Here is a 24,695-nt window from a genome sequence, read left to right as displayed (position 1 = left end):
AACGGAACACGACATCACACACGGCACTATACCACACACTACAGTATTTATTACACACCACTACGCCACACCGGACAACAATAACTGCCTGACACTATTTAGCTACATCGCTACTTCGCAGAGACGAGCAACCGAATTGACCGAATGACTCAAACTTGTTTTGTGGGGGCTGGAACGGATTAACTGCATTGCCATTCATTTCAATCGGGGAAATAAGAGCTGCGCGTCTTTGAGATACGAGCGCGGCCACGAAACCGATTGGAGTCGTATCTCGAGGGCGCCTCCCCACGACTTTGCGTTCTACCGCACGCGCACGCAAATTCGTCATGGAGACGTCGTGTGCGTGCGAGCGAGCGTCGCGTTTGACGCAACGTGATCATCTGCAGCCGCGGCACGCACGCGCGCTCGCACAAGAGAGGCGAGCGAAGCAGGCAAATAGCGCAGCAGCCCTCGCGGAAGTGGCAGCGAGCTGAGGCGGCGCTCCGCGAAATTAGCATACCCGCTTAGCGGTTCGCCGAGGCGGGTGGAAGGTTGAACGCCGCCCGCTGGCACCTCCCCCCTTCCCCCCCGAAAACAAAAAACAACAACAATAACCTAAGTCCTTTCGAGCCCAACGACACAAGCAACCGAGTGCGGGCTCGTCTCTTCCGGCCCTTCTTGACGTCCGCCAGCCGCGGAGATGGGCGACAAGGCGGGTACGAGGTGAGCGAGCGCGCTAGCCTCCGCGGGCTAGTTAGCATCACGCCGTTGGCCCGAATGGGTTGTTCGTCATGCCGCGGCGGCGATCTGCGTGTCTAAGTCGTGACTCTTTTCGATTCAAAGAGGCTATCGCTGGTGGTGGTATCGCTTTTTTATGTGTGTGTGTTTTTTTTTTTTTTTTGTTTTTTTTTGCGGGGTTCGGTGGACTCATCGGGCGGCGCGGCGCGCGCAGCAGGGTGGGGTTAACTAGCGGGCTAGCTACTAGCCCCAGCTGTGTCTCCGCTACAGTCGCAGAACACGTCTTGATTTTTCATCGTTGTAGTCGCTATTCCTATGAAAGCTTTTCATTTTTTATGCAAGGTCGCAGGTATCGTTAAACAAAAATACACGGCGCGGTTTTTCAGCGTCGTTCGTGTTATCCGCGATGCACGATTTGAAGCAAATCCCCCAACATCTGTTATTTTGAGCGAGGTCAAATAAAGCGGAAAGAAATATAGCCACTGATTGTTTGTTTCTTAGCGTACGTGTGCGTTTTCACGCCGACAAATGAGCTTTCCGATGGGAATAGGTGCTGTGAAATGTTGCGTTTTAAATGTGCAGATTGCGAGCCATTATTTTTTTTTTCTAAAGACGCTCGAAACGTCGGAGACACCCGGCGGCATGTTTGCCGTTTTAATATTGGTTTTTACGTCTCATTGGAATAAATTCACCTGCTCCACCCGCTGTGTCAGCATAGGGCGCGCGCGCGTGCGTGTGCGACAGGTGAATCATTGCACATCGTGCCACAAATAGTTATGACAATGTGTTAGAGGAATCTATGAGCAAAATTGTATCATGTTTAAAGTTTCATTTAATTTGGGCACATCGAAGCGTTTGGGTGCGTATCCAGCACCCCCAAATGCCTGCACACAAAGGCGCCGGCCGTCTGGCCGGGGGACTGTTGAAGTCCACAATTAGCACGTCAATACAGGTGGACAACCACAGGGGAGAAGGCGACACTCGGTCACAAAAGGGGAATGAATAATTCGGGAACAGCGGTTGAGCAACAAAAGACGAGTTGAGAACACCCGTCGCGCCCAGACGACATTGACCATCCGCAAAGTCTACAACATGCTAATTCGATGTAGACCAGCCAGAAAAGGCGCCAATGTACTGGTGGTTCAAGTTGGAAAAACAGGTAACCAATCACTACCGAGGAGCCGGACCGGGGTGCGGCATGCAAACATCGGGGGCAGTGTTTTTCTTGTATTTTGCATATGTTACAATAAAATGTCGAACTCGCGGTGGCGGGACTGAGAGTGTGATCGCGGAGCAACTAACCGTCGTTCGCTCTCAGAGATCCGCTCCCGCCGATATTGAAGACAATTTTCCTGTGTGCCGAGTCATTTCTTTAACTTTGTCCGAGAAAATCTCTGACACAATGTTAAGACAGTTAAAAATATTTCTACACGGGTATGTTTAAAGAAAAAAAAAAAAGGTAATTCCTGTGTTGTGACACTTCTGCTTTGACGCGCGGCTACTTCCTGTTTGGTGTGAGAAAGGAAGTGATTGGCCGTTTTGACAACGTTCGCGCATTGGCTCCATCCCCCGACAAATCCCCTAAAGTCGAAAAGTGACTTCCCGTTTCAAGAAAATCCATCCCGTTAGATCACGGGTGAAGACGGCAGAGCGACATCTCCTCACCTGATGTTGTGACTTCCAGTTCCGCTGGGACACTTCCTGTCAAATGACCAGACACTGATTCTTCTTCCTCCTCCTCCTCTTTTAGAGTCTTCAAGAAATCCAGTCCAAACTGTAAGGTGAGCCCAAGCTTACGACAGGGTTGTAGACGCTGTAGAAGGTAACTTGTTGGTTCTCACCGGAGGGTCTCGATCAGGCTGTGGAAGGAAAATTTAGAAGGTTTGAGAAGCTCAAGGTCAAGGGGGTGCCCAAGTCCGGGCCTCGAGAGGCCCGATCCGGCCTGTTTGGGATGTCTCCCATCAGCTCATCGGCAAGCTTTGCAGAAGCCGGAGAACGCTCCCGTTCATACTATGGCCTGTGTTAGAGACGTCTCAATCAGGCGGGATGGGGGGGGGGGGGGGCTTCCGACCGCGCTTGGGCGCCCTCCCTACCAGAAGGTGATCAGTCGGTTCTGGAAAGCAAAGACGTGTCAAAGGCGACGAGGCCTTGAAGGATTTTGAAGGTTGTACAAAATCTGGCGCGAGGTCAATCGCAGTGCAAATAAGCTCACCCGAGGGTTCGAGAATGTGAATGCGTCACAGTTGCGGTCTGGTGTGGGCAGGTGACGGTCTACCTGGGCAAGCGGGACTTCGTGGACCACCTGGACCATGTGGATCCAGTAGGTGAGTCAGACGCTCCGTCACGCGGCCTCCCTCGTGCTCGGCTCCGCCGCTCGTCACCGCAGCCGTCGCCATTTTGTCTCCGTGTGGACAGACGGTGTCATCCTGGTGGATCCCGAGTACCTGAAGGACAGGAAAGGTAGGACGCCATTTTCGAATTCTCCTTCCTAGCTCCCCGCTCACGCTTTCCCGTCTTTGCCGCGCGTAGTCTTCGTCACGCTGACCTGCGCGTTCCGTTATGGCCGCGAGGACTTGGACGTGCTGGGTCTGTCCTTCCGCAAGGACCTGTACATCTCCACCTTCCAGGTCGCCGCCACTCGGTCACGCTTCGCCGGCCGCCCGAGATCCGCCGCACTCGCGTGATGTCACTTCCCGTTACAGGCCTTCCCGCCCGTCCCCGAAGAGCGCAAAGCCAACAGTCGACTGCAGGAGCGGCTCCTCAAGAAGCTGGGGCAGCACGCGCACCCTTTCTACTTCACTGTGAGTGCGTGCGCCTGCCCACACACACACACACACACACAGGCGGTTGGCTTGGTGCCATGATGGCGTCACTGACAAGTTGCCACATGGTGTGTGTGTGCGTGAAGCAGTCACTAAAGTGTGTGTCTTAGGGGGTTTGTGTGCATGTGTGAAGTTGTCACAGAAGTGTGAGAGAGTTTGTGACAGTGTGAGAAGGCATCCCTAAAGTGTGTGTGTGTGTGTGTTGTAGATCCCTCAGAACCTTCCGTGTTCCGTCACGCTGCAGCCCGGACCCGAAGACACCGGCAAGGTAAACTTGATAAGGTGGAAAGGTCACTTGATGAGGGCAAAAGGCAAACGTAGTGACATCACGAGCGGGCAGGGCATCAGAGGCTTTCCCCGTACGACGAGCTTTGGAAAAGTGGAGCACAGTCAATTCCTGGTGTTGTCAAATGTGATTTCTTTTCATGACTGTGCTCGCGGTCGCTGGCGCTGGCGCAGGCACGACTGCGCTTTTGCTTTCTGACCCGATGAATCGATCATGGGATCAATTCCTCCCAAATGATCGGTGAACTCACATAGGTGTGGCTCGTGTGTGCACGCAGGCGTGCGGCGTGGACTTTGAGATCCGGGCATTCTGTGCCAAGAACATGGAGGAGAAGATCCACAAGAGGTGAGTGCTTAACTCGCTCGCCAAATCATTTGCTCGCTCGCTCGCTCACTCGTGCCGTCCTGGAACCCCCCCCCCCCCCCCCCACCCCCCACGCCTCCCAACTCACTTCGGAACCGACTGCCGCCTCCCACTCCACGTGCGCGCACAGGAACTCGGTGCGTCTGGTGATCCGCAAGGTGCAGTACGCGCCGGAGAAGGCGGGGCCTCAGCCCATGGTGGAGACCACTCGCAGCTTCCTGATGTCAGACAGGTCGCTGCACTTGGAGGCTTCGCTGGACAAGGAGGTAGACAAGACGCGCACTTTGCGAGTGAGCTGGAGAGCATGTTAAGTGACCGGCGCGTGCCAACCTGTCAGCTTTACTACCACGGCGAGCCCATCAGCGTCAACGTGCACGTGACCAACAACTCCACCAAGACCGTCAAGAGGGTCAAGATCTCAGGTCAGCCTCCACCAAGCACTTTTTCAAAATCTCTTTTGACACGAGTTCTCAAATATTTCAATAGTCAATTCTTCTTTTTTTTTTTTGGGTGGTGTCGTTCAACGTATCGAATTTTATCAAATGTTTTATTTCCTGGATTTATTTCTCAGATGCAGTCTCCGAATAATTGTTGCACCTCGACACCAATATTTATTTTACCGGCGCTTTGGCGCCACCTTGTGGCAATTGAGTAAACCAAGCCGAGCTGTTTGCGGGCTGTCAGCCTGTTTCCAAAGTTTCCGCGGAAGTTGAGCGATGTTAATGCCGGGAAAGCAAATGACGGGTTAGAATCAAAACAAAAGTCCAAACTCGTCAGGTGCTTTTTCAATAAGCAAAGTGGGGAAAGGGGCGCGGGGTGGGGTGGGGTGGGGGGGGGGGCGATGAAAACGTCAAATCTGCGGTCGTATCGGCCGGCTCTACCTTGACCCCGAATGTGCGTTGTGTGTGTCCTTGTCCCCGCAGTGCGCCAGTACGCTGACATCTGTTTGTTCAGCACGGCGCAGTACAAATGTCCCGTGGCGCAGCTGGAGGCCGAGTAAGTACACGTGCGCGAATAACGTCGCCGCTGACTCGAATGTCTCCGAGTACTTTACCAGTGCCCCAACGTACGTTTTTTTCCTGTTCCGAGCCAAATTCGGGCAAGAAACAAAGGCAACTCGTATCGCGAGGCCCCAAACGTACAAACTGAAAAGCGCTAGCGAGGGGGCCGCTGCGGGCCACAACACAACTCGAGGCCAGACGCTCGCGCGCGAGCTAATCGGCCGGCCGCCGGCAAGGCAAACAAGTGTCGCTTTTACGTAACGCGGCGCCGTTGCGCTTTCTCGGTGCGTACTGGGGGAGCTTTGATCGACGGATGTGTTGTGCGTGTGCGCGTCAGCGACCAGGTGTCGTCCAGCTCGACCTTCTGCAAAGTCTACACGCTGACGCCCACCCTGGACAAGAACCGCGAGAAGCGAGGCCTGGCGTTGGACGGGAAGCTCAAACACGAAGACACCAACCTGGCCTCCTCCACCATGTAACGTGCACGCCCGCCCACACACGCACGCGCTTGACACTCATGAGTGTGTGTGTGTGTGCGTGCGCGTGTCTTTCAGTGTTAAGGATGTGACCAACAAGGAGGTGCTGGGCATCCTGGTGTCTTACAGGGTCAAAGTCAAGCTGGTGGTCTCGCGTGGAGGGTACTGTATCACCTTGTGTGTGTGTGTGTGCGGTGTAACTAAGTCACTAAAATGTGCGCGCGGTCATTTAAGCATGCGAGTCGTCATCGCAAAAGTTTGTGTGGGGGGTGAAGGAAGTAGCGGCGGAAGTAATTGTGCGCGCGAGTGCGTGCACGCGCCTCCTCACCCCCCCCCCCTCGCTTGTCCGTCACAGCGACGTGTCGGTGGAGCTGCCGTTCATCCTCATGCACCCGAAACCGGCGGAGCCGCCCGCGTCACGCCCGCAGTCGGGTGAGTGCGCGCGCGTGAGCTCGAATCGCCAGCCGGAGACGGCGCAACTCGCTAACCCGTACGCGCGCGCGCGCGCGTGTGTGTGTGTCAGCCGTGCCAGATTCGGACCCGCCCATCGACACCAACCTGATCGAGTTTGACACCAAGTGAGTACCTGCCGAGATGTCGTGTCGAGCACGTGCGGGCGTGGGCCATAAAGTTGACTCTCCTCAGCAGCGTCTCCCAGGACGACGACTTTGTCTTTGAGGACTTCGCCCGCCTGCGCCTGAAAGGGGCGCTGGACGACAAAGACGAGGACTGCTAGGAGCGGCCCGCTCGCTCCTCCACGCGCGTCCACGCACACACGTACACGCACACACGTATGCACAGGCACGTTAACATTCCCCGGCGGAAGGACGGAGGGCGCCGAAAATTGGGCGCCGCCCGGGCGATCCGCCGCGCCATCTTCTCCGCGTTTTGTTTTGATCGAAGGATCTTCACCGATCGGATTTCCCAGAGTTCTTTGCGTATTGACAGCAAGTCGAGGTTTTCGTCGACCTTCCGCTTTTGGGCAAACGGCGCTCGGGAGCCGCAAGGAGGTTTTCGGTCGCCTTGCGGCATCGAAGGCCGGTCGAAAGCTTTTTTAGCCGCCGCTGGTCACCGTTTGCTGAAAGAAAAAAAGGAAAAAAGGTAAGGCCGGTTGAGAACCTACATTTGCTGTCAGATGGACAAAACGGGTTTGAACTGACCTCGCCCTGAAAACGTTGAAGGTAAATTCAAACCACGCCTGAACTGTGAGGTGAATCGCAACCCGTATTTGCTGACAAAGTATCCGATTGTCAAAACAGGTTTTCTTTGACCTTCCTTTTTTCTTCCTTGTAATAGTTGACCAGAAAAAAAAAAACCTGTTTGCTGTGCTATTCAAAGAAGCGTAACACTGTCAGTTGAAGGATGTAAACAAAAAAGGAAGCTACGTGACTTTTTAGTTTGGAAATCCTTTTGAATGTGCAGCTTTTTTTTTTTTTTTTAAACCCCCTCAGCGATGATGTCATACAGAATTGTCGATTTTCAAAAGGTGTTGATACCTGAAGGGGGTGGGGGGGGGGTGGTCGCCCGCCGTCCACATCACTTGCAACATTCCTGTGCCGCCGCCCCCCGCCACACATAATTCGAGCGGCCGGTGGCATTCTCCGCCTCAACTCCCGTCTCAGCCTTTTCCATTTTGAAAGTTCCAAACATAACATTTTCTTGAGTGCCATGATCCCATTCAGCCAGTAAGAAGTGTTTCCTGTGGCATCGATTGCATCATGGGTCAAAACAAACAAACAAATCAACACTTCAGCTTTTTTTGCGTCGTTTGCTTTGGATTTTTTGGGCTCCCTGCAATGGTTGGCCACGCCCCAAAAGGGAAAGAGGCGGAGCATGTTCTTTGCAGTGCCGTGATTGGTCGTCGTGGTCGTTTTTAGTCGTGCATGTGCGCTAACTTTTTTGCGACGCGCGTGATGTGTCAAAACGTGTGCGTTAACTTTTTGCCACAAACAGGAAGTGACTTAAATGCTTGGTTATAATCATTCACATGGTTTATTTTATTTGAAATTGTTTTTAGGATTAAAGGTGAAAAACAAAACAAAAAGTCATCGTGTCGTCAATGCGGCAGAGCTTGAAAGTTTGTCTTGGTGCGGCAGCGTCACAGAATGCCGAGTGCGATCGCGCGCGTGTGTGTGAGAGAGGGGACGTTTGTGTGTCCTGTTGCGTATTGTCACATGGCGTCGTAGTCGTCGTCATCCTGGTGTTTCCTCTTGAGCGACTCGCCACCGCCGGTGCTCTGAGCCGCCATGTTGGTGGTGATGAGGATGTTCTTGGAGCCAATCAGAGAGGAGTTGATGAGCACGCTGGACGCGGCGGGCGTGCTGAGCGGCGCTGCAAGGAAAGGGCAGTTGATTGGTCGCCCGGAACGGCGAGCCGACACGGTGGCCGCCTCATCGGACGTTTTTCGCCTCACCGCTTTTAGTACCGCCGCTCTGCGAGGGAGGCGGGATCTGCACGGCGAACCTCTGACCCGCCAGCGACACCGGGGCTCCCGCCTTGCCGCCACCCGCCGATTGAATCGACGTGTTTCCTGCAAAGACGACGCGGCGTCTCTGGTCAGTGAGTATTAGCCCCGCCCCTCCAAACAAGTGCCCAGCAGTAAAGCAAAGTTAGTCTTGATGAGCCTTGTGTGAAGATGACTTGCTCTGTTGAGTAATTTTACTCCCTAATTCCGTATATCTATGCAACATGGGTTCCTGACCGCGGACGGCCTCAAAACGGGGCACGACGTCGCGGATGCGTAGGCGGGGACTGACCCAGAGTGGGTGTGGCCGGTCTGCTGGAGACGGCGCTGAGGCGAGGTGCCGATATCCTGCCGGCCGACGCCACCTTCTTGGGGAGAAACTTGAGGCGGTAGTTGGGGGCGGTCAGGCAGTAGCGGTCCGGGGGCAGGCGGGGCCCCGTGTAGGGCTTGATGAGGGGCAGCGGCGTCTGGTTCTTCTGTCTGGCCACTTCCAACAGGAACTAAAGGACACGCAAAACACCTCGGGTCATCTCACCCAAGGCTCGGAACACGCACACGCCTACGCATATCCCCGTGCCAACCAACAAATACCTACGCACGCTCCATCATGGCTACACATCTAAATATACACTCGCACTCGCCACGCAACAAAATGTTTCCTTACATCTCTGGGCGGCGGAGACGTGAATGACTGGTCCATCCGGCACTGAATGGCCAGTTTGATGTCATCGGCATCCACGTTGGACTTCTTGGCGTGCGTGGCGTAGATCTTGGCATCCTCGATGATGCTCGTCACATATCCTGAGAAGAGCGGACAGCGTGATGAAGGTGGGAGGTTCGCATCGGATTTCTGCCGTGTTGACAACTTACTGTAAGTGAATTCCAACATCTGGTTAATGACGCGGGGCTCGTAATCGGTGACGCCCATGTCCTTCAGGATCTGGATCATCACCTGGAGGGAAAACAAATGAAAGAAACATTTTAGACACCTTGTTTGAAAAGAAAACACATTGTCACCACCCAAAAAAACATTTTCATACACTTTGTTTTTACATAGTCATCTAACATATGATGGATTCGTGACAATTGTGTCAACCTTTTTTTAAATGCACTTTGTTACTTTATAACTGAATCATATAAAGAAATAAATCATTTTGAACTTCCTTATTTTTTCTTACTCTTAACAATCATTTCAGACATTCACCGTGAAGAAAACACTTTATTCGTTTTGTTCATTTTGTCATTCATAATTTCTTATTGTATACAGTCTTAATATGGCTTTGAATCGACGTAGTCAACTTTAAAATAATCATTTTACACATGGTACCACCTTAAAAATACATCGTTTCGGGTTGCATTATTCATTAAACACGTAACAATACATACACGGAGGACATTTTAGTTAAAACCACTTTTGCACGGTAAATATGTGGACGGCGACGATGATTTGAACATCACCCAAGCGAACGCCGGTGCTCACTGAATAAGTTTGACCAAGCGTAACTTAGCCTCAGTCAAACAAGTCGTGATAACAATACTGCGTTTACTTTAGCCGTCTGGTTAGCAGCGGCTAAGCTAAGCAGACGGTATGCATTTTTATGAACGGGCATGCTAAGAAGCTAGTTGCGGCCGAGCCGACCAGGTAGCAACACCGGAGAAGAGTTTAACAACTGGACAACTTTAGTAGATTAATCGCCCACCACCGTGCGAACGCGAAGAGACGCAACAAAAGGTCCAAAGTTACCTGAGCATCCTTGGGGATACTTTTCGGGGTAGACATTTTGGATTTCTTCCTTGGGCACCCTTTTCCGGCCTCCACGTCTTCTTCTACGCCACGTTTTCTGCTGCGCTTTTTTTTCCCCCACGGGTGCTTCCCGGCTGATCAAAAACCGACTTGGAACAGGAGTTTCGTTCACACTTAGTCGACGATTATTATTTAGTCGTGTTTGAAATCAGTCACTCCTTTTCCCACCACTATTACATCGCCATTTATACATTTTCTTCCGAGTCGGCTAGTATCCAAGTAGGAAATTAAATCCAATAGATAACGATTGTTAAAAAAAAAAGAGTATAATTCATCTTCCCTTCATCATAATACTGTTGTTGGTTTTTTTTTTCATTGATGCACGTTTCCCCTTTCCCTATGGCAGGGATGAGGAGTTAGGCGGGGACATCAGAAATTCCCAAAACATTAAAAAAAACAACAACAACGTCTTTGTTGCCATCTCTCCTCCAGTCTGCTCATCTCATCCACCATTGGTCCCGCCCGTGCCCGCCCATTCCCCCCCCCCCCCCATCCAACCAATCAGCTGGTAGGCTTCCCCTCTAACAAGCCACACACATAAGACGAGCGCCCTAACTGCCAACACGCACTCCCGACGCCCGTTCTCCTTTTGGCACCTCGGGAATGCGGCGGTGGTGTCGGACAGGGCGGTGCGGCTCCCAGCGGGGGAGGAGGAGAGACCGGCGCTGAGACGCGCGTCCGGAAGTCCTCCGCTTACCCGTAAGTCTTGCGTCTGCCCTTTCTGCGCGCCCGAGCGATGCTGCGGGGATCCTGCCCGGACATCACCTCTCCCGATGAGGAGCTTGATTTCTCGTCTCTGGCCGAAAACGTGCAAACGTCACGTGTCAAATGCCCGTCATGCTGCGTGGACTGTCCGAAAAAGAATCCTCAAGGCTCCGGCTTGTCGTTTGTTGTTGGAGGGGCGCAAGTGGAGAGCGGAATGTCCAGCTGGCATGGTAGGAATGTGGAGCGGAATGACGGCGGTGGGGGTTGGGATGGGGGCGCGAGTCATGATGAAGTCACTTCAAGTCTCAATGGAACTTATCGGGAGTGGGGCGCTCTGGTTTTGTGGTGACGACTGGAGACTTGTTGCAGTTGTGTTTCGCTGTCAAAAGTGCTCGAGGACGAAAGTTAGGATGAGGTTTCGAGAGCGCTCACCGAGCAGCCTTGCGTTGCCGACGACAGAAGCGATTAACGGCACTTCATGAAGCCTTTCACGACAACACACTTAACTCATTCAGTACCAGCCAATTCTAGACCAAGTCTGAAAAGACGTTTAAAAACGTCTTTGGGAGTGAATGAGTTAATTAGGGCGAGTAATCAACAATTTTATTTTCAAGAATATTCAACACTGGCATCACAGATGTCCGTAATAACCCGGACCGCGTTTAAACCGGATCTGATCCGCGTTCTGCATTTGGCAACAATGTAAACATAACATGGAACAATAAAAATGGTTCAAACGTTTGTCCTCTATCGTCGTGTGCTCTCGCAATAGACGACTTGCATCCTACCCGCCTTGAATTTGGAGTCTTGAATCCCCTCCGGATGGAAAGGCCACGGCATTCACGTGTAAACGCCACTTGGCCATCCTCATTTTGCAAGGCGACGCGTTTGTGACTCTGCCGTGCCTTCGCTGACCTGCGCACGCGACTAATAAATGCACCCTCTCGGAACTAGAAACACGCACTCCAAGGCACTATTACACAATGCGCTCGCGATTCCCATCCTTTCCTCGTAATCTTTGCGCTGCGAGGGCAGAGAGGAGGAAGATGGTGCGTGTGTTGGGGCGGGGGGTGGGGGGGGTTGTGCACGCCGCAGGGTTGAGCTGCCCATCCTGAAATCATTTGTTCCTTTAAATATCCCAGCGGCGCGTCAGCGAACCGGAAAGTGACGTCATTAACACGAAGATCTCCGTCGAGGACTTGCGGCCGCGTGTTACGTAACGCTGCGCGCTGACGCTCGCTTCGAAGGAACCCCCCCCACCCCATATAACAGCTATGCACACCAAATGAACATACTTAAGGGCAGGCAAAGAGACGTTTGACAGAACTCTTTAGCAGGCAAACTCCCGGAAAGGCGCCAAACTAAAAGCCCGCGGCAGAAACAAAATACAACCTAAAAATAAAGCGTGGCAAGACCAGGGGTTGAGCAGTAGAAAACCAAAACTTCTCAAAGGGAATAAAGAGAGGGACATTTCTGCGAGTCCTTTACAGGAATGACTTTTGAGTTTGCAGCTGCGCGTGAGCAACACGTCATCGCTGGAATGACTCGACCTCTTCGTTTGGATTTGAAGGCGTTTCCAAAGTTTGGGCCGCTGCCGTCTCGACGACCGTTCGATTCCGACATTCCCACCACGCTTGAGAGTTGACGGCCAACACAAATTGTTGTAGGGTGATGCAAGCCCCCAAGCACCCCCCCCCCCGCTCCTCACTCCCCTTCCTGGCTTCGCAGGCAGTCAGGGTGCGTGACGGGAGGAGGGGCTTCCTGTGGAGGAGGGTGTTTGTGTAGCGCTGGGGTGGGTGTGGGGGGGGGTAAGAGAGGGGTCCGCGGGGATTGGAAGTTGTGGGCGCTCAGGTTTCGTGACAGCGATTCAATCGGCGACCTCTGGGACTGACACACTTCACACTGCTCACTGTCGGTACGTGTGGTACGTGTGTGTGTTGACGTGTCCCGACGATGATGAAGTCTTCTGTTTTTCAGCCTCCGGGCACCAAAACAGGAAGTAGGAAGCCGGAAGTCGTCGGATCCCATTTCCTGCTGTCAATCGTATGCTCGCGCGTGTTGTATGTCGGCCGATGTTTCAAGAATGGCTTCGTTTTCTCAATGTGGGCGTATTTGGGCACCGCTGGGCTTTGAGCCATTTTGATGAGCGAAAAAGCAGCTTCCTGTGCCGAGAGAAGGCAAAATCACGTCGCCAGGAGCAGCCCCCACCCAAAGCATTTGAATGTTTTTCCTCATTGGAAGGTTGGAAGCTCCTCAAGATGTGTGTGGTTGGGGGGGGGGGGGGGGGGGCGACCCTAAATCTTCTTCCCACTTCTGTTTTTGTTGTGTCCGAAGTATAACACGTCCATTTTGGTCATCTGACAAACTTGACGCATATCGTGACCTGTTCCGACGGAGCGTTTTGTTTGGTGCGTTTCCGAGCCGCAGCAAACGCTTGAGCGCTTGTGACAGTTCCCCCCCCCCCCCCCCCCCGACCAAGGAAACCTATTTGAGCGAGCGCCCGGGCCGCTCGCAACTAAATTTAGATCAACGTTGCTACATTGTGATGATGACTCGGATTTGGACTGGTGTTGACTACTTTCGGACCATTTCCTGACCTTTTTTTGGGTGGCGGGGGGAGTTGCATATGGCGGCCTTTTTTTTTCTCAGTGTAATTGTTTTTCTTTTGCTTTTTGGGGCTTGTACTTGACTTACTTTTTAAATAGATTTCTTCACTTGGGTCTTGCCTTGTTCTTGGCTTCTATTTGTAAAGCCGTTCTGTTTTGGTTCTTGAATTTTTTTGGTTTTTACTGTCGTTGACTTGATTTCTTTGGGGGGCGGGGGCAGTTTTTGACCCATTTGCTTCATTTTCTTTGACTAAAAAAGCGTTGGGCTTTGTTTGCCTTTTGAACATTTTTGGCCTGCTCGCTGATCTCCTTGTTGGGGAATTAGCCGGTCAGGAACAATGGAGACTTTTTCTCCCCAATCGAGGAATTACAGTAGTCCCTTTTCTCGGTGGCGCGGCTGGATCTTTCTTCTCGTTTGTTTCAGGTTTTGAGGGGTCCCGGCCGCGCGCTTCAGCCATGGCCGAGAGGGAGTCCGGCGGGACGGCCAGTCCGGTGGTGCGTCAAATCGACAAGCAGTTTTTGGTGTGCAGCATCTGTCTGGATCACTACCGCAACCCCAAAGTGTTGCCCTGCCTGCACACCTTCTGCGAAAGGTAACGCCTCCTTCATTTGCATGTTCCAACGTGCCCGCCCCTCAGGACCACGTGATTGCGTCTTGTTTTTTGACACGGTTCCGGACTTGACTAGATTGTCCCCGGGTGTGATTGGGAGTCGGGATGCTTTCTGCCGATACTCAGCAAGCTCCCCGTGCGCCTGTCCGTCTGTGCGTCCGTCCAGCTGCCTGCAGAACTACATTCCGGCCGAGTCTCTGACGCTGTCGTGCCCGGTGTGTCGGCAGACGTCCATCCTGCCGGAGAAAGGCGTCTGCGCGCTGCAGAACAACTTCTTCATCACCAACCTGATGGAGGTTTGTTGTTCGACAACGGGCTTTATTTCCGGGGAGGAGGGCACCCATTTGACCATCGAGTACGACACTTCCGAGCCATTCGTTTGGACCAAGTTAGAAGATGGACTCACGAGGCGCCGTTCTCCCGACTCCCTCAAAAGTGGAAGTAAGGCAAAAACGCTTGGTTTGCGTGAAGGTCCTGCAAGGAGAAGCCGAGTGTTGGAGACCCGAGGCCCGCGGCGTCCTGGAGTCGATCAGCGCGGCGGCAGGGAAACCGCTCGGCTGCCCCAACCACGAGGGGGAGGTGGGTGAACCGGCCAATCGGAGGACAGCTCTCTGGAAGATTTTGAAATGCGATCCTTTCGAGAATTCATGTCCATGAACACCGGCGAGCATCCGGGGTCCCTGTGATGTTTTGCACCCCCCGCCCCCCGCCAGGTGATGGAGTTCTACTGCGATTCGTGCGAGACGGCCATGTGTCTGGAGTGCACGGAAGGCGAGCATCGCAAGCACGTCACGGTGCCGTTGCGCGACGTCCTGGAGCAGCACAAGGCGGCGCTCAGGACGCAACTGGACGCCATCCGCGGCAGGTGACTGACATCAGCTTTGACCAAATCCGACTTCAAGCTCTTGACACGTGCCCTAGAAGTTCTCCGACTCGGAAACAAAGGCGTCCGCAATCTACGAGCTCAATGCTAACATATCTCGAGATGTGATGCATTTGAAGGACTTTCAACGTGCATTGGGCCGCCTCCGCTAACTGATTTCTTCATCGACTGCGGCGCCCCCGGCAGGTTGCCCCAGCTCACGGCGGCCGTCGAGCTGGTGACCGACATCTCCCGCCAGCTGAGCGAGCGCAAGAAGCAAGCGGTGGCGGAGATAAGGGGCGCCTTCCAGGAACTGGAGCGTGCCTTGGAGCAACGCAAGGCGACGCTAGTGGCCGACCTGGAGAACATCTGCGGCGCCAAGCAGCAGGTTCTCCAGGCCCAGCTGGCGGCCCTCCTCCAAGGCAGGGATCACATCCAGAGCGGCTGCGACTTCACCGAGCAAGCGCTGGTCCACGGGAGCGCCGCCGAGGTCAGTACCGCCGCCGCAAGTGGGCACAGATGCCCCAAGATGGTGGCAAGGCACTCGATGATCGGAGATTGGAGTTCACTGAGATTCGCATAGCAATCGAGTCAGTGGACGAGGTGTATCTCGCGGCAGTTGACAGTCTGGACCGCGGTATCCCAATTGCCCACTTAGAGCATCGAGTGGCCATTAGGCGCAAGGCCCCGCAGGGGTTTCGGTCCCATTGGCCAGACAGAGCGCTGCGTTTCAGCCACGGTAGTCGCACGGAGTTCCCCAGGGTTCAATTTTGGGGCCTCTCCTCTTCTTCTTTCATTTACTATCCCAGGGTTTCATCTTGAGTGATGATGACAGCCAGATGGGTGTCTGATTAGGAAAGAATGACGCTTTCTCAGTTCAACCTCTTGAATGGGCTTTGTTCTTTTCACATTTCGGTGAAAAGAACACGGCCGTGCCAATATTGGGTCCCGGGGTGGCCTCGTGTTGGTATTTCTCTGCGTGCGGCACTTTGTTTTCAGCTGTGGTCGTTTTTAATCGCGCTTTATCCATCACGTTGCGTTGAGTTCAAACAGAGGATCATCAAGCATCGACAGTGCGCATCAACCCATGTTCCATAAAGAACTCCTCGGTCGGTGTTTCTGGAAGCAGTTCCCCTGGTCCCGAGTTTTAGTGAACCCTTTTGGAATAAGGTGAGGACTGATTCCCCAAATCGACGTCGGTTGTGTGGTCAGGTTCTGCTGGTCCAGAAGCAAATGAGCGAGCGCATAACGGCGCTGGCGAGACACGACTTCCCGGAGAGACCTCATCAGAACGCGCACCTGGACTGGCAGGTAGGCGCCCAAGCAGGCCGGCCAAAGTCGGCGCTCGGCGTTGCGAGGAGCGCCACCTCCCGCAGAATCTTTTGGCCTTCAGGTGGAAACCGAAGGCCTGCGCCGGTCCATCCAGAATCTCGGCGTTCTGCTGACCACGCCCGCCGTGGCGCACACCTCGGCGGCCGCGGGCGAGGGTCTACGCCTCGCCACCACTGGCCAGCGCCACGCCATCACCGTCACCACCAAAGATAAAGTAAGCAGATGGATTTGGCATCATTGCAAGCCTTGCCACAAACTCCTTGAAACAGTCACAAATGCCTCACTCTGCGCATGCCCCGCCCTCCCTTGACACCCTAACCCGAGTTTGAAACTCAGCTTCCAAACCCTAACTCGAGTTTTAAAATCGACTCCGAAATCCTAACCCAAGTTTAAAAAGCCTCATTCGCAACCCGAATGGGTTCATGATTGTCTCCGTTGGAGGTACTTGACACAGTCCTGCCCCCCCAAATAGAAATAATCGCTTGCGGCTCCCCAGGACAGCGAGCTGGTGAGGACAGGAAACGCGCGATTGGAAGCCGAGATCACGTCGGCGGCGGACGGCGGCCGCAGCGCCGACGCGGAGGTGACGGACAACAAGAACGGCACCTACGAGGTGGGCTACACGCTGCGCCACGAAGGCGAGTACGCCTTGGCGCTCAGCCTGTACGGCCAGCCCCTGCGCGGCAGCCCCTTCCGCCTGCGCGCCCTCAAGCCCCGCGACGTGCCGCCTTCGCCCGACGACGTCAAACGCCGCCTCAAGTCGCCCGGCGGCGCCGGCGGGCACGTCCGCCAGAAGGCGGTCAGGCGGCCCTCCAGCATGCACGCCGCCGCCAAGAAGAAGGACAACCCCATCGAGGATGAGCTCATCTACAGAGTCGGTCAGGCACCCGGGGTAGCGTGTGTCGTCGCATCGCCCGACAATGTGAAAACGTCGCAACCTTTTCGATATCACGAGAAAGAATTGCAACAAAAATACAATTGTCAAGTTTTTGTGGGAAAATAACCCGATTTCTGCACAACAATAACGTTTTCCTTTCAAAAGGATAAAAACGGCAACACTGCGGGAACAAATGATGACAAACGTTTCCATGAGATGAGAAATGAAAAGCGTCCTTTGATGTGTCCCGATGACGCGTGAATTCTGACGTGGCATTTTTGGGGCTTCAGGATGTCGCGGCCGCGAGCGAGGCGAGTTCACCAACCTGCAGGGCATCTCGGCATCCGCCAATGGCCGAGTGGTGGTGGCCGACAGCAACAATCAGTGTATCCAGGTTGCCCTCGCTCGCCTTCGTCCTTCCTCTCCTCCTCCTCCTCCTCCTAACGCCAAACGCTTCTCTGCGCAGATCTTCTCCAACGACGGCCAGTTCAAGATGCGCTTTGGTGTCCGCGGCCGCTCGCCGGGACAACTGCAGCGGCCCGCCGGCGTCGACGTGGACTCCAACGGCGACATCGTGGTGGCCGATTACGACAATCGCTGCGTCAGCATCTTCTCCCCCGACGGAAAGTTCAAGGTGAGGCGGCCAACGTCGCCCGTTCCGTGAGTGCTAGCGCAAGATGACGCCCCACCTGCGCTGGGCCACATCTTCGGGGCAAGTCGAGTTTACCTTGCTTAGGGTATCACGTAGGCCGTTTTCGTTCCCACAGTGGCGCAGACATCCATTTTCAAGCGCGCCCATCTACGCAAATCCCAGAAGAACGAAAACGCTGCCGCGCGCAGAGTGAGACTGCCCTTTGTTTTGTGAGAAAAGCCCAAATGCGCTTGCTTTTGCGGCGGCGCAGAACAAGATCGGCTCCGGCCGTCTGCTGGGCCCGAAGGGCGTGGCCGTGGACAAGAACGGGCACATCATCACCGTGGACAACAAAGCCTGCTGCGTCTTCATTTTCCAGGCCAACGGCAAACTGGTCACCAAGTTCGGCGGGCGCGGCGTCGCCGACAGACAATTTGCAGGTCACGCACGCATGCCTACTTGCCGCCGCACCCCCGATACTTAAAAGGCAGGACGAGAGCAAACGTCAATGGAACGAACGCGCCATTAATTCTTTGACGGGAGGAGGGTCAGGATTCCAGAAGGAGCTTGCGTCGAGAGTAGTTTCGAGGTGTGCGTCAGGGACGTTTTTGTCACGAGACCGGGGAGGCGGGAAAAGTCACGTGACCGCGGAAACGAAACCTCGTTTGGGGCGCAAAGTGTCACGTGACCAGGCGCGACGGGCCCTCACATTCGTTGATGACGTTTCGGGGGGTTTAAAACCGGGGGAGCCCGTGAGAAATGTTTGAACTTTACTACTTCAAGTCACATCGGGCCGTTATGAGGCCTAACTACGTCCCGCGAAAGTTGCCATGTAAAATGAACGACACGCTCACGTTGTCCTGGTTTGTTGGGTTGCCTTATGTTTTGTTTTCTTTTGTGTTTGTGTTGTTGGCCTTTTTCCCCCCCCCCACGCAGCAGATAAACTGATTCCAAACGTTAATAAGTCAGGCTCGGTGTTCAGTAAGTACTTTTGTCGTCAAACTTGCACTTCCCCGTCCTCACTTTCCGTCCCGCGTGATAATCAGTGTGTCGTGCTACAAACTAACCACTAGAGGGGGGGGGGTCATCAATCCCCAGGCGAGCGCATGACCGGTCCGGCAAGTTTCCACCAAGCACTACACAGGGAGGAAGAAAAAAAAAAAAAAGAAATAGTAGTGATATTATTTTTCCCGGAAAACTTTTCCCAAAGCAACGTCTGGTATAAAAGTAGTGCTTTGGAGCCACCTTGTGGCATCTGCGTGTTATTTCGAAATGAGAGGGAGGGCATCGATTAGGCAAGCAAAAGTGCGAGCTTCGCTGCCGCCTTGTGATGAGGATATTTTCTAAGTTTTGCTTTTGAATGAAATGTTATACTTTAGATCTTTGTACACATTGAATTATAGTCGTTCTGTCATTTTCATAAAATCGAAGCTGAAATCAAAAATGACTCAAAATCTGGTGGGATGACAATCCGTCGTTTTTAACGTCATTATAGGGCAAAGTCGGAAAAAAAAAATAGTTGATACATTTTCCGATGCGAGCGTGGCACTTGGTGGAAAGCCGCCGTGGCCCGAACCCAAACAGAAGCGGCCCGCCCAAGCTTCGGCTTGAGCTGCTTCGTGTGCCCCCCCCCCGGCAGGTCCGCACTTTGTGGCCGTCAACAGCAAGAACGAAATCGTGGTCACCGACTTCCACAACCACTCGGTCAAGGTACGGCGACGACCTGCGGCCGCGACGGCGCCCCCCCCCCCCCCCTTCCCCCGCCGGCTCTACTTCCTCCTGTGGCCCCCGCAGGTGTACAGCGCCGACGGCGAGTTCCTCTTCAAGTTCGGCTCTCGCGGCGAAGGCAACGGGCAATTCAACGCGCCTACCGGCGTCGCCGTCGACGCCAACGGCAACATCATCGTCGCCGACTGGGGGAACAGCAGGATACAGGTCAGCACGAGCCCACGGCGCCCGACTAGGAGCGCAAAAAAAAAAAAAAAGAGGGCCGGCGCACCTTTTTTTTTCCCTCCCGTCATCTTACAAGTACGCAACGTGAATTTGTCCGGCAAATTGCGCACGCCCCGACGCCAACTTGCGCTGTCGTCGCGTCGTGGTTTGTGCCGGTCAGGTTTTCGACAGCGCGGGCTCCTTCCTGTCTTACATCAACACGTCGGGCGACCCGCTTTACGGCCCGCAAGGTCTGGCGCTGACTTCGGACGGAAACGTGGCCGTGGCCGACTCGGGAAACCACTGCTTCAAGGTCTACCGCTACCTGCAGTAGCGGCCGACTCGGCATCGCGGGGAACCCACCCGAGGCCAATTGCTCTCTTATGTCAAAACCTCCGGACTCACTCTTCAAACCTTAACGAGGTGAAATCAAGCGCTTGAAGCTAATTTACAATTTTGTCAAAATACCCAAGCTGCTCCTGCCAAAACATTTATTGCACCAACACTGTGAATCATGTCAGAGAGGAATATCTGCCTGCTTTAAATGTTTCATTCTGTTTCTTTTGTGTTTCTGCGTCAATGAAACGGCAGCCGACAAGTAAAAGTTTCATTGTAGATATGAAAAACGAGCCTCGTCTCGATGCAATTTTTTTTTGTGCGTCTCCTTTAAGTCATGAACGCTAACTTCAGAGATCAGCAATCTCGATATTATCGGCTGCAACAACAACAAAAAAAGTGACGACAATTTGCAGCTTCACCGATTGCTCAATATGAGATCCGATTTGCTCTTTTAGCACGCTGACATCCTGACCAAAGATGAGCGCCGTGCTCTTTTTTTTTTTTTTGTTAACATTGGAATTCATGCGCAGTCAAGCGAGTCACTCTGATGAGCATCAGGCAACAATCGCTGCTTTGCAACGTGATCGCTTCAGAAAAATCGCCGGCAATCCTGAAATGTAAAAATCAACATTTCAAACCAGAGGAAAAAAAAGTTGATTTAGAAAAGTGCGGCCCTGCGTGACGACCCAATGTTGCTTTGGAGAAGAAAAGAAAAAAAAACAAGGCAGAAAAATTGGCGATTATATGTTACCAAAAAAAATAAATAATAATAATAAGCATGCAACTAGATAATTGTGACAATGTTTATTTGAATAAAAACAAATGGGAAAAAGTACACCGTTATGTTTTAATCATAAAACAAAGAAAATAAAATGGACTTCAGCCCATCGAGTCAGTTTGAAGTAAAAATGATCACGCCACTTTTGAGGGGAATTTTGCAGGTGTCAAATTTTATACGACAAAAAAAAACGTACTTGAAGAACGATTACATTTGAGAAATTAGTTACTATTTAAAAAGTTCTGGAATGGGAAAAGTGTGCATGAAAATTCAAAATAAAACAAAACGGACAACAAAATGATCACGTGACATTGTTGGTGGTGGGGGCGGGGCGGGGGTTATGTCACAGAATCAAAAGAAATGCTCCCGAAATCCAGGAAAAACAAAACGCAAGTGCGCGAATTTCGCTTTTTACATGGGAGCGCGCAGCCCGTCGAGTCAGCGTCACATGAAAAGTGACGCAAAATTGGCATTTGTTGTTTGGAAAGGCCGCAAAGCCAGAGCGAGTCCGCGTTTGCGGAGGGGACTCACCTTCGGGGTCCAAGGCGGCGGGCGCTCAGTAGTAGTGGCAGATGCAGAGGCGGCTGCCCGGGTCGTTCTTGCCCGGGCTGAAGAAGGGGTAGACGGGCTCCATGAAGCAGGTGTCGAACATGTAGAGGCGCTTCATGGTGACGGCGTCGTAGAAGCTGAGGCGCCCGCGGTCGTAGTCCAGGAAGACGCCCACGCGCGGCGAGTTCCAGTAGTCGGCCACGGGCACGCGGCCGTCCTCGCCGTTGGCGTACAGCCGGTCCTGCAGGCACAGGCTCCAGTAGCCGGCCGAGGGCGTGAGGCTGACGAAGCCCTTGCGGTTGCTGCCCTCGGTGGTGACGCCCAGGTACCACACGCCCTTGTCGCGCACGTCCACCTCCCAGTAGTGCTGCCCGCCGCAGTACTGCGCCGTGGCCAGCACGCCGCAGAAGCGCGTGAAGCGCACCGGCAGGTCGGGCTCCTGGCTGCGGGCGCGCAGCTCCTCCACCTTGGTGTCGAAGTCCGAGATCAGGAGGTTGGGGTGCGCCGTGTCTGGGTCCAGCGTCAGGTTCTGGGGCACTGGACGCACAGGAGGGGGGCTAAGTTCTGACCTGAACACATTCGCTTCTGCGTGTTGCCCCCCCCCCCCTTTTTTTTTTCAATGCTGTTCGTCGCGGCGCTAAAGGCGACTCACTGGTGTGCAGCACGTGCATCATCTTCTTCCACATGATGAGCTGGAAAGGTCCCGAGAAGTCGGTGAACTCGGTGGGACTGTCGACGGGCTTCACCTCGCCGTACGTCTCCCGCAAGGCACTGGCACACAAACGCACGGGACTTTTTCGAGGGAGTCCAAAATCGTTTCCGAGGAAACGCCGCAAAATGGGAGCAATGAAAAACTTACTTGTTGAAGGTCTCGGCCAGGCTCTGATGGACACAAAAAACATTTTGCGTTTCAAAGACAACACTGCGCGTGTTTACATTGTCAAGTAGAGAGAAGATTGTCAAAGCCGAGACCGACGGCGCAATCTTTGAAAACCTTTCCATCGAAATAAGGGACGGGCAAGTAGCGATACCAGGTGTCGGTATCGGTTTTCTGGCCAAGGCTGCAGATACCAGCCAGCGATACTTTGGGGCCCAAAATGTTCTCCAGAACACAAATCTTAATGGGCATCACTTGGCAGACTTGCCAATCCAGGGATGAATTTGCCGAGACGGGGGGTCAGAACGTCAGAAAAGACCTGGAAGCCGGTGTCGCCGTTGACGTGCCGGTTGATGTCGGCGACGCGCTTGGCCGCGTCGGCCGCTTCGGCGCGGACGCTCTCCAGGTTGTCTTCCACCACGGCCACGGCCGCCGCCTCCTCGGCGTCCAGGCTGTCCAGCAGCGCGTCTCGCTCGTCCAGCAGGAACTGAACCAGCGCGCCCACGTCCGCCTCCACCTTCTCCTTCAGACGCTGCTTCTTCATCTGAAAGCGCAGGCACGCACACGAGTTTCCTCCGCTGCTTTTCTGGCAACGTCCGCGTACGGGGGGGAGCCGTTGCGCCGCGTACCCTGATGTCGTTTTTGGTACGCTCGTCGGCGGCGATGACTTTGACGCACTGCGACTTGAAATTGTTGAGCGGCCTCAGGCGCAGTCTCAACTCCACCTGAAACACCCCCCCCCCCGCCACAAACACACACACACACACACACTGGCAGTGAATAATAGTTGAGTTGAAATCACCTCTGACTACTCGCACAACAACAAAAAAAAAACAGGCTCACCTTCATTTCATGGACAACTTCTGAGACAGGAGCCACCTCGTGATATCTGAAAGACAACACGGCAGCCCTTAAAAACGGTTCGGTGACGTCAGCGGTCAACGCGACGTGTTGTGTAACACGGCGTAAATACGGTTCACGTGCCACCGTGCCAGCAAAACAAGTCGCGGTGACATTTTCGGATGCCCGTTAACGCGTCACATGCCCGGCGACGTGTCTACGCGCTAACATGTCACACGCCGTAGCGACACGTTGGATGGCGTCGATGGGGTTCGGTAACACGCCGAGCATGTTGACGCGCCGTAGGTCACCTGTGCGTGCGCGACTCGCGGCACACCACGCAGATGGGCTTCTTGTCCGCCTGGCAGTACAACTTGAGCTCTTCGCCGTGCAGCTCGCACTTGCCGTCCACCTTGATCGGCTTGGCGGGGGTCGGACTGGAACCCAAGCAATCCAGACTGTCCATCTTGGCCACCAGATTCTGCACCAGGTAGTTCTTGGTGAACGTCCTCTTGTTGAACACCTGAAGGGAGAATTGAAAAGGGATGCAACGAGTGGGAGTCATTCCAGTACCCGTTCCGAGTACGGCTACCCGTTAATTTGGTGAGCACGGTTGGAGAGAACCTCCAACAAATGGCGCTGACAACAAACAACTGGCGTTTGAACAAAACAGACTTTATGTCACTCACCGATGTTGTTGACACCAACCACAACAAACGCAATTTGCTCTGTCAACTTTTCTAAATACATTTTTGCGGCGATTCCAAATTCACCTGCGTTTTTTTCTAGAGCACATAAATGTTCATAATAATAATAATGAGAACAACACCATCATATGTAATTTAGTGAAATGTTTGTCCATACAGGCCCTGACAATGGCCAGTCCATAGTTTGTCAATTACCTGTGTGGATATTGATAGATGACCAGCATACTGTACTGAATGACTACGACATGCCTTGATAATGGTTGGCGACCAGTCCACTGTTTGTCTCACTGTGCCTGCCATTGGCTGGCGACCAGTCCACCGTTTAAGCCTTAATTAGCACTGGCTGACCAGTGCGGTTTTGTTTTTTGTTTTGCCTAGATGTGTCCTGTCTTTGACTGGTCACCAATCGGGATTTGATCTTTGGTGTTCCTTGGTGACCAATCGGCTGTTCGCCTCCAACTTTCCCCGTAATCTGTCCCGTTTGGTGCACGAATGAAGGGTTTGAATTAAGGCCTCTTTAAGTGAGAGGGGGCACAAAAAATGAATCCATATCAAACGAAAGGAAAGGATTTCTTTGAAGAGGCTAACTTGAGCGTCAGCTAGCTCCTACTACGCGAGAAGGAAACAAAACCAAAGCGCTCACAACGTGACCACAACGCAGCGCCAGAACAACAACAACAACACGCCAAAAAAAGAAGAAAACACAGAACCCCAAACATGTTTACCGTTCGACACTGGGGGCACTGGTAGCCGTAGTCGCCGCCATTTTCGTCCCAGTGCATGCAGATGCAGAAGCGGCAGAAATTGTGTCCGCACTTGAGGATGACCGGGTCCTTGAAGAAGTCCAGGCAGATGGCGCAGGTCAGCTCCTTCCTCACGTCGTCGCCGGACGACGCGGAAGCGGCCATCTTGTCGTCGGCTCGTTCGCGACAAGGCGGCCGGGCGACGAACGGCAAGCAAAAAAAAAAAAAAGAGTCCACAAACACAACCGGAAGCCGGTAGCGATCAGGAACGTGACCGGGGCGTGGGCTCTCCGCTCGGCCAATCACAAGCGAAGGTGGAAGCGCGGCCAAGTACGTAACAGGAAGTAGCAGCCTCCAGAATCAAGATCACAAA

The 24,695-nt window shown here is 53.5% G+C and overlaps 4 protein-coding genes across 16 annotated transcripts; 2 read left to right on the top strand and 2 right to left on the bottom strand.

The window, feature by feature from the left end:
• The first annotated feature begins 347 nt into the window (after window positions 1–347).
• On the top strand, window positions 348–7,709 carry LOC147194239 (arrestin red cell). 2 transcript variants are annotated; one of them, XM_086131346.1, is made up of 16 exons: window positions 348–702; window positions 2,468–2,498; window positions 2,981–3,041; window positions 3,133–3,177; window positions 3,247–3,344; window positions 3,420–3,518; window positions 3,748–3,807; window positions 4,103–4,170; window positions 4,319–4,454; window positions 4,526–4,610; window positions 5,112–5,184; window positions 5,527–5,664; window positions 5,744–5,827; window positions 6,021–6,097; window positions 6,189–6,243; window positions 6,314–7,709. In XM_086131346.1, the coding sequence occupies exons 1-16, from the start codon at window positions 680–682 to the stop codon at window positions 6,399–6,401; spliced, it is 1,221 nt and encodes a 406-aa protein (XP_085987472.1). In that variant the 5' UTR covers window positions 348–679; the 3' UTR covers window positions 6,402–7,709. The 2 variants fall into 2 exon arrangements, with proteins under 2 accessions (XP_085987472.1, XP_085987471.1); XM_086131345.1 differs by having other exon boundaries at window positions 356–702; window positions 6,311–7,709.
• Window positions 7,635–10,342, bottom strand: taf9 (TAF9 RNA polymerase II, TATA box binding protein (TBP)-associated factor). Its single transcript, XM_086131353.1, has 6 exons — window positions 9,874–10,342; window positions 9,000–9,081; window positions 8,794–8,930; window positions 8,422–8,629; window positions 8,079–8,195; window positions 7,635–7,996 (listed from the first exon to the last, which is right to left on the bottom strand). The coding sequence occupies exons 1-6, from the start codon at window positions 9,907–9,909 to the stop codon at window positions 7,836–7,838; spliced, it is 741 nt and encodes a 246-aa protein (XP_085987479.1). The 5' UTR covers window positions 9,910–10,342; the 3' UTR covers window positions 7,635–7,835.
• A 148-nt stretch (window positions 10,343–10,490) lies between these two features.
• Window positions 10,491–20,118, top strand: LOC147194237 (tripartite motif-containing protein 3-like). 11 transcript variants are annotated; one of them, XM_086131315.1, is made up of 16 exons: window positions 10,491–10,632; window positions 13,669–13,837; window positions 14,022–14,151; window positions 14,327–14,434; window positions 14,569–14,720; window positions 14,925–15,207; window positions 15,930–16,028; window positions 16,111–16,263; window positions 16,546–16,927; window positions 17,217–17,320; window positions 17,393–17,560; window positions 17,829–17,997; window positions 18,494–18,538; window positions 19,197–19,267; window positions 19,352–19,492; window positions 19,671–20,118. In XM_086131315.1, the coding sequence occupies exons 2-16, from the start codon at window positions 13,701–13,703 to the stop codon at window positions 19,821–19,823; spliced, it is 2,295 nt and encodes a 764-aa protein (XP_085987441.1). In that variant the 5' UTR covers window positions 10,491–10,632; window positions 13,669–13,700; the 3' UTR covers window positions 19,824–20,118. The 11 variants fall into 11 exon arrangements, with proteins under 11 accessions (XP_085987441.1, XP_085987445.1, XP_085987444.1 ...); XM_086131311.1 differs by lacking the exon at window positions 10,491–10,632 and adding an exon at window positions 10,641–10,868 and having other exon boundaries at window positions 18,497–18,538; XM_086131309.1 differs by lacking the exon at window positions 10,491–10,632 and adding an exon at window positions 10,641–10,868.
• trim47 (tripartite motif containing 47) lies at window positions 18,581–24,592 on the bottom strand. 2 transcript variants are annotated; one of them, XM_086131339.1, is made up of 9 exons: window positions 24,305–24,592; window positions 23,184–23,395; window positions 22,876–22,921; window positions 22,662–22,757; window positions 22,352–22,576; window positions 22,015–22,037; window positions 21,808–21,926; window positions 21,138–21,692; window positions 18,581–18,693 (listed from the first exon to the last, which is right to left on the bottom strand). In XM_086131339.1, the coding sequence occupies exons 1-8, from the start codon at window positions 24,485–24,487 to the stop codon at window positions 21,163–21,165; spliced, it is 1,434 nt and encodes a 477-aa protein (XP_085987465.1). In that variant the 5' UTR covers window positions 24,488–24,592; the 3' UTR covers window positions 18,581–18,693; window positions 21,138–21,162. The 2 variants fall into 2 exon arrangements, with proteins under 2 accessions (XP_085987465.1, XP_085987464.1); XM_086131338.1 differs by lacking the exon at window positions 18,581–18,693 and having other exon boundaries at window positions 20,618–21,692.
• Window positions 24,593–24,695: the final 103 nt, after the last annotated feature.

Source organism: Hippocampus guttulatus, chromosome 15, assembly GCF_054856545.1.
Source record: "Hippocampus guttulatus isolate MCC_2025c chromosome 15, RoL_Hgut_1.0, whole genome shotgun sequence".
NCBI classification, from domain to species: Eukaryota; Metazoa; Chordata; class Actinopteri; order Syngnathiformes; family Syngnathidae; genus Hippocampus; species Hippocampus guttulatus.
The sequence above is the reverse complement of the archived record's forward strand: the minus strand, read 5'-3'. Positions and strand labels throughout refer to the sequence as shown.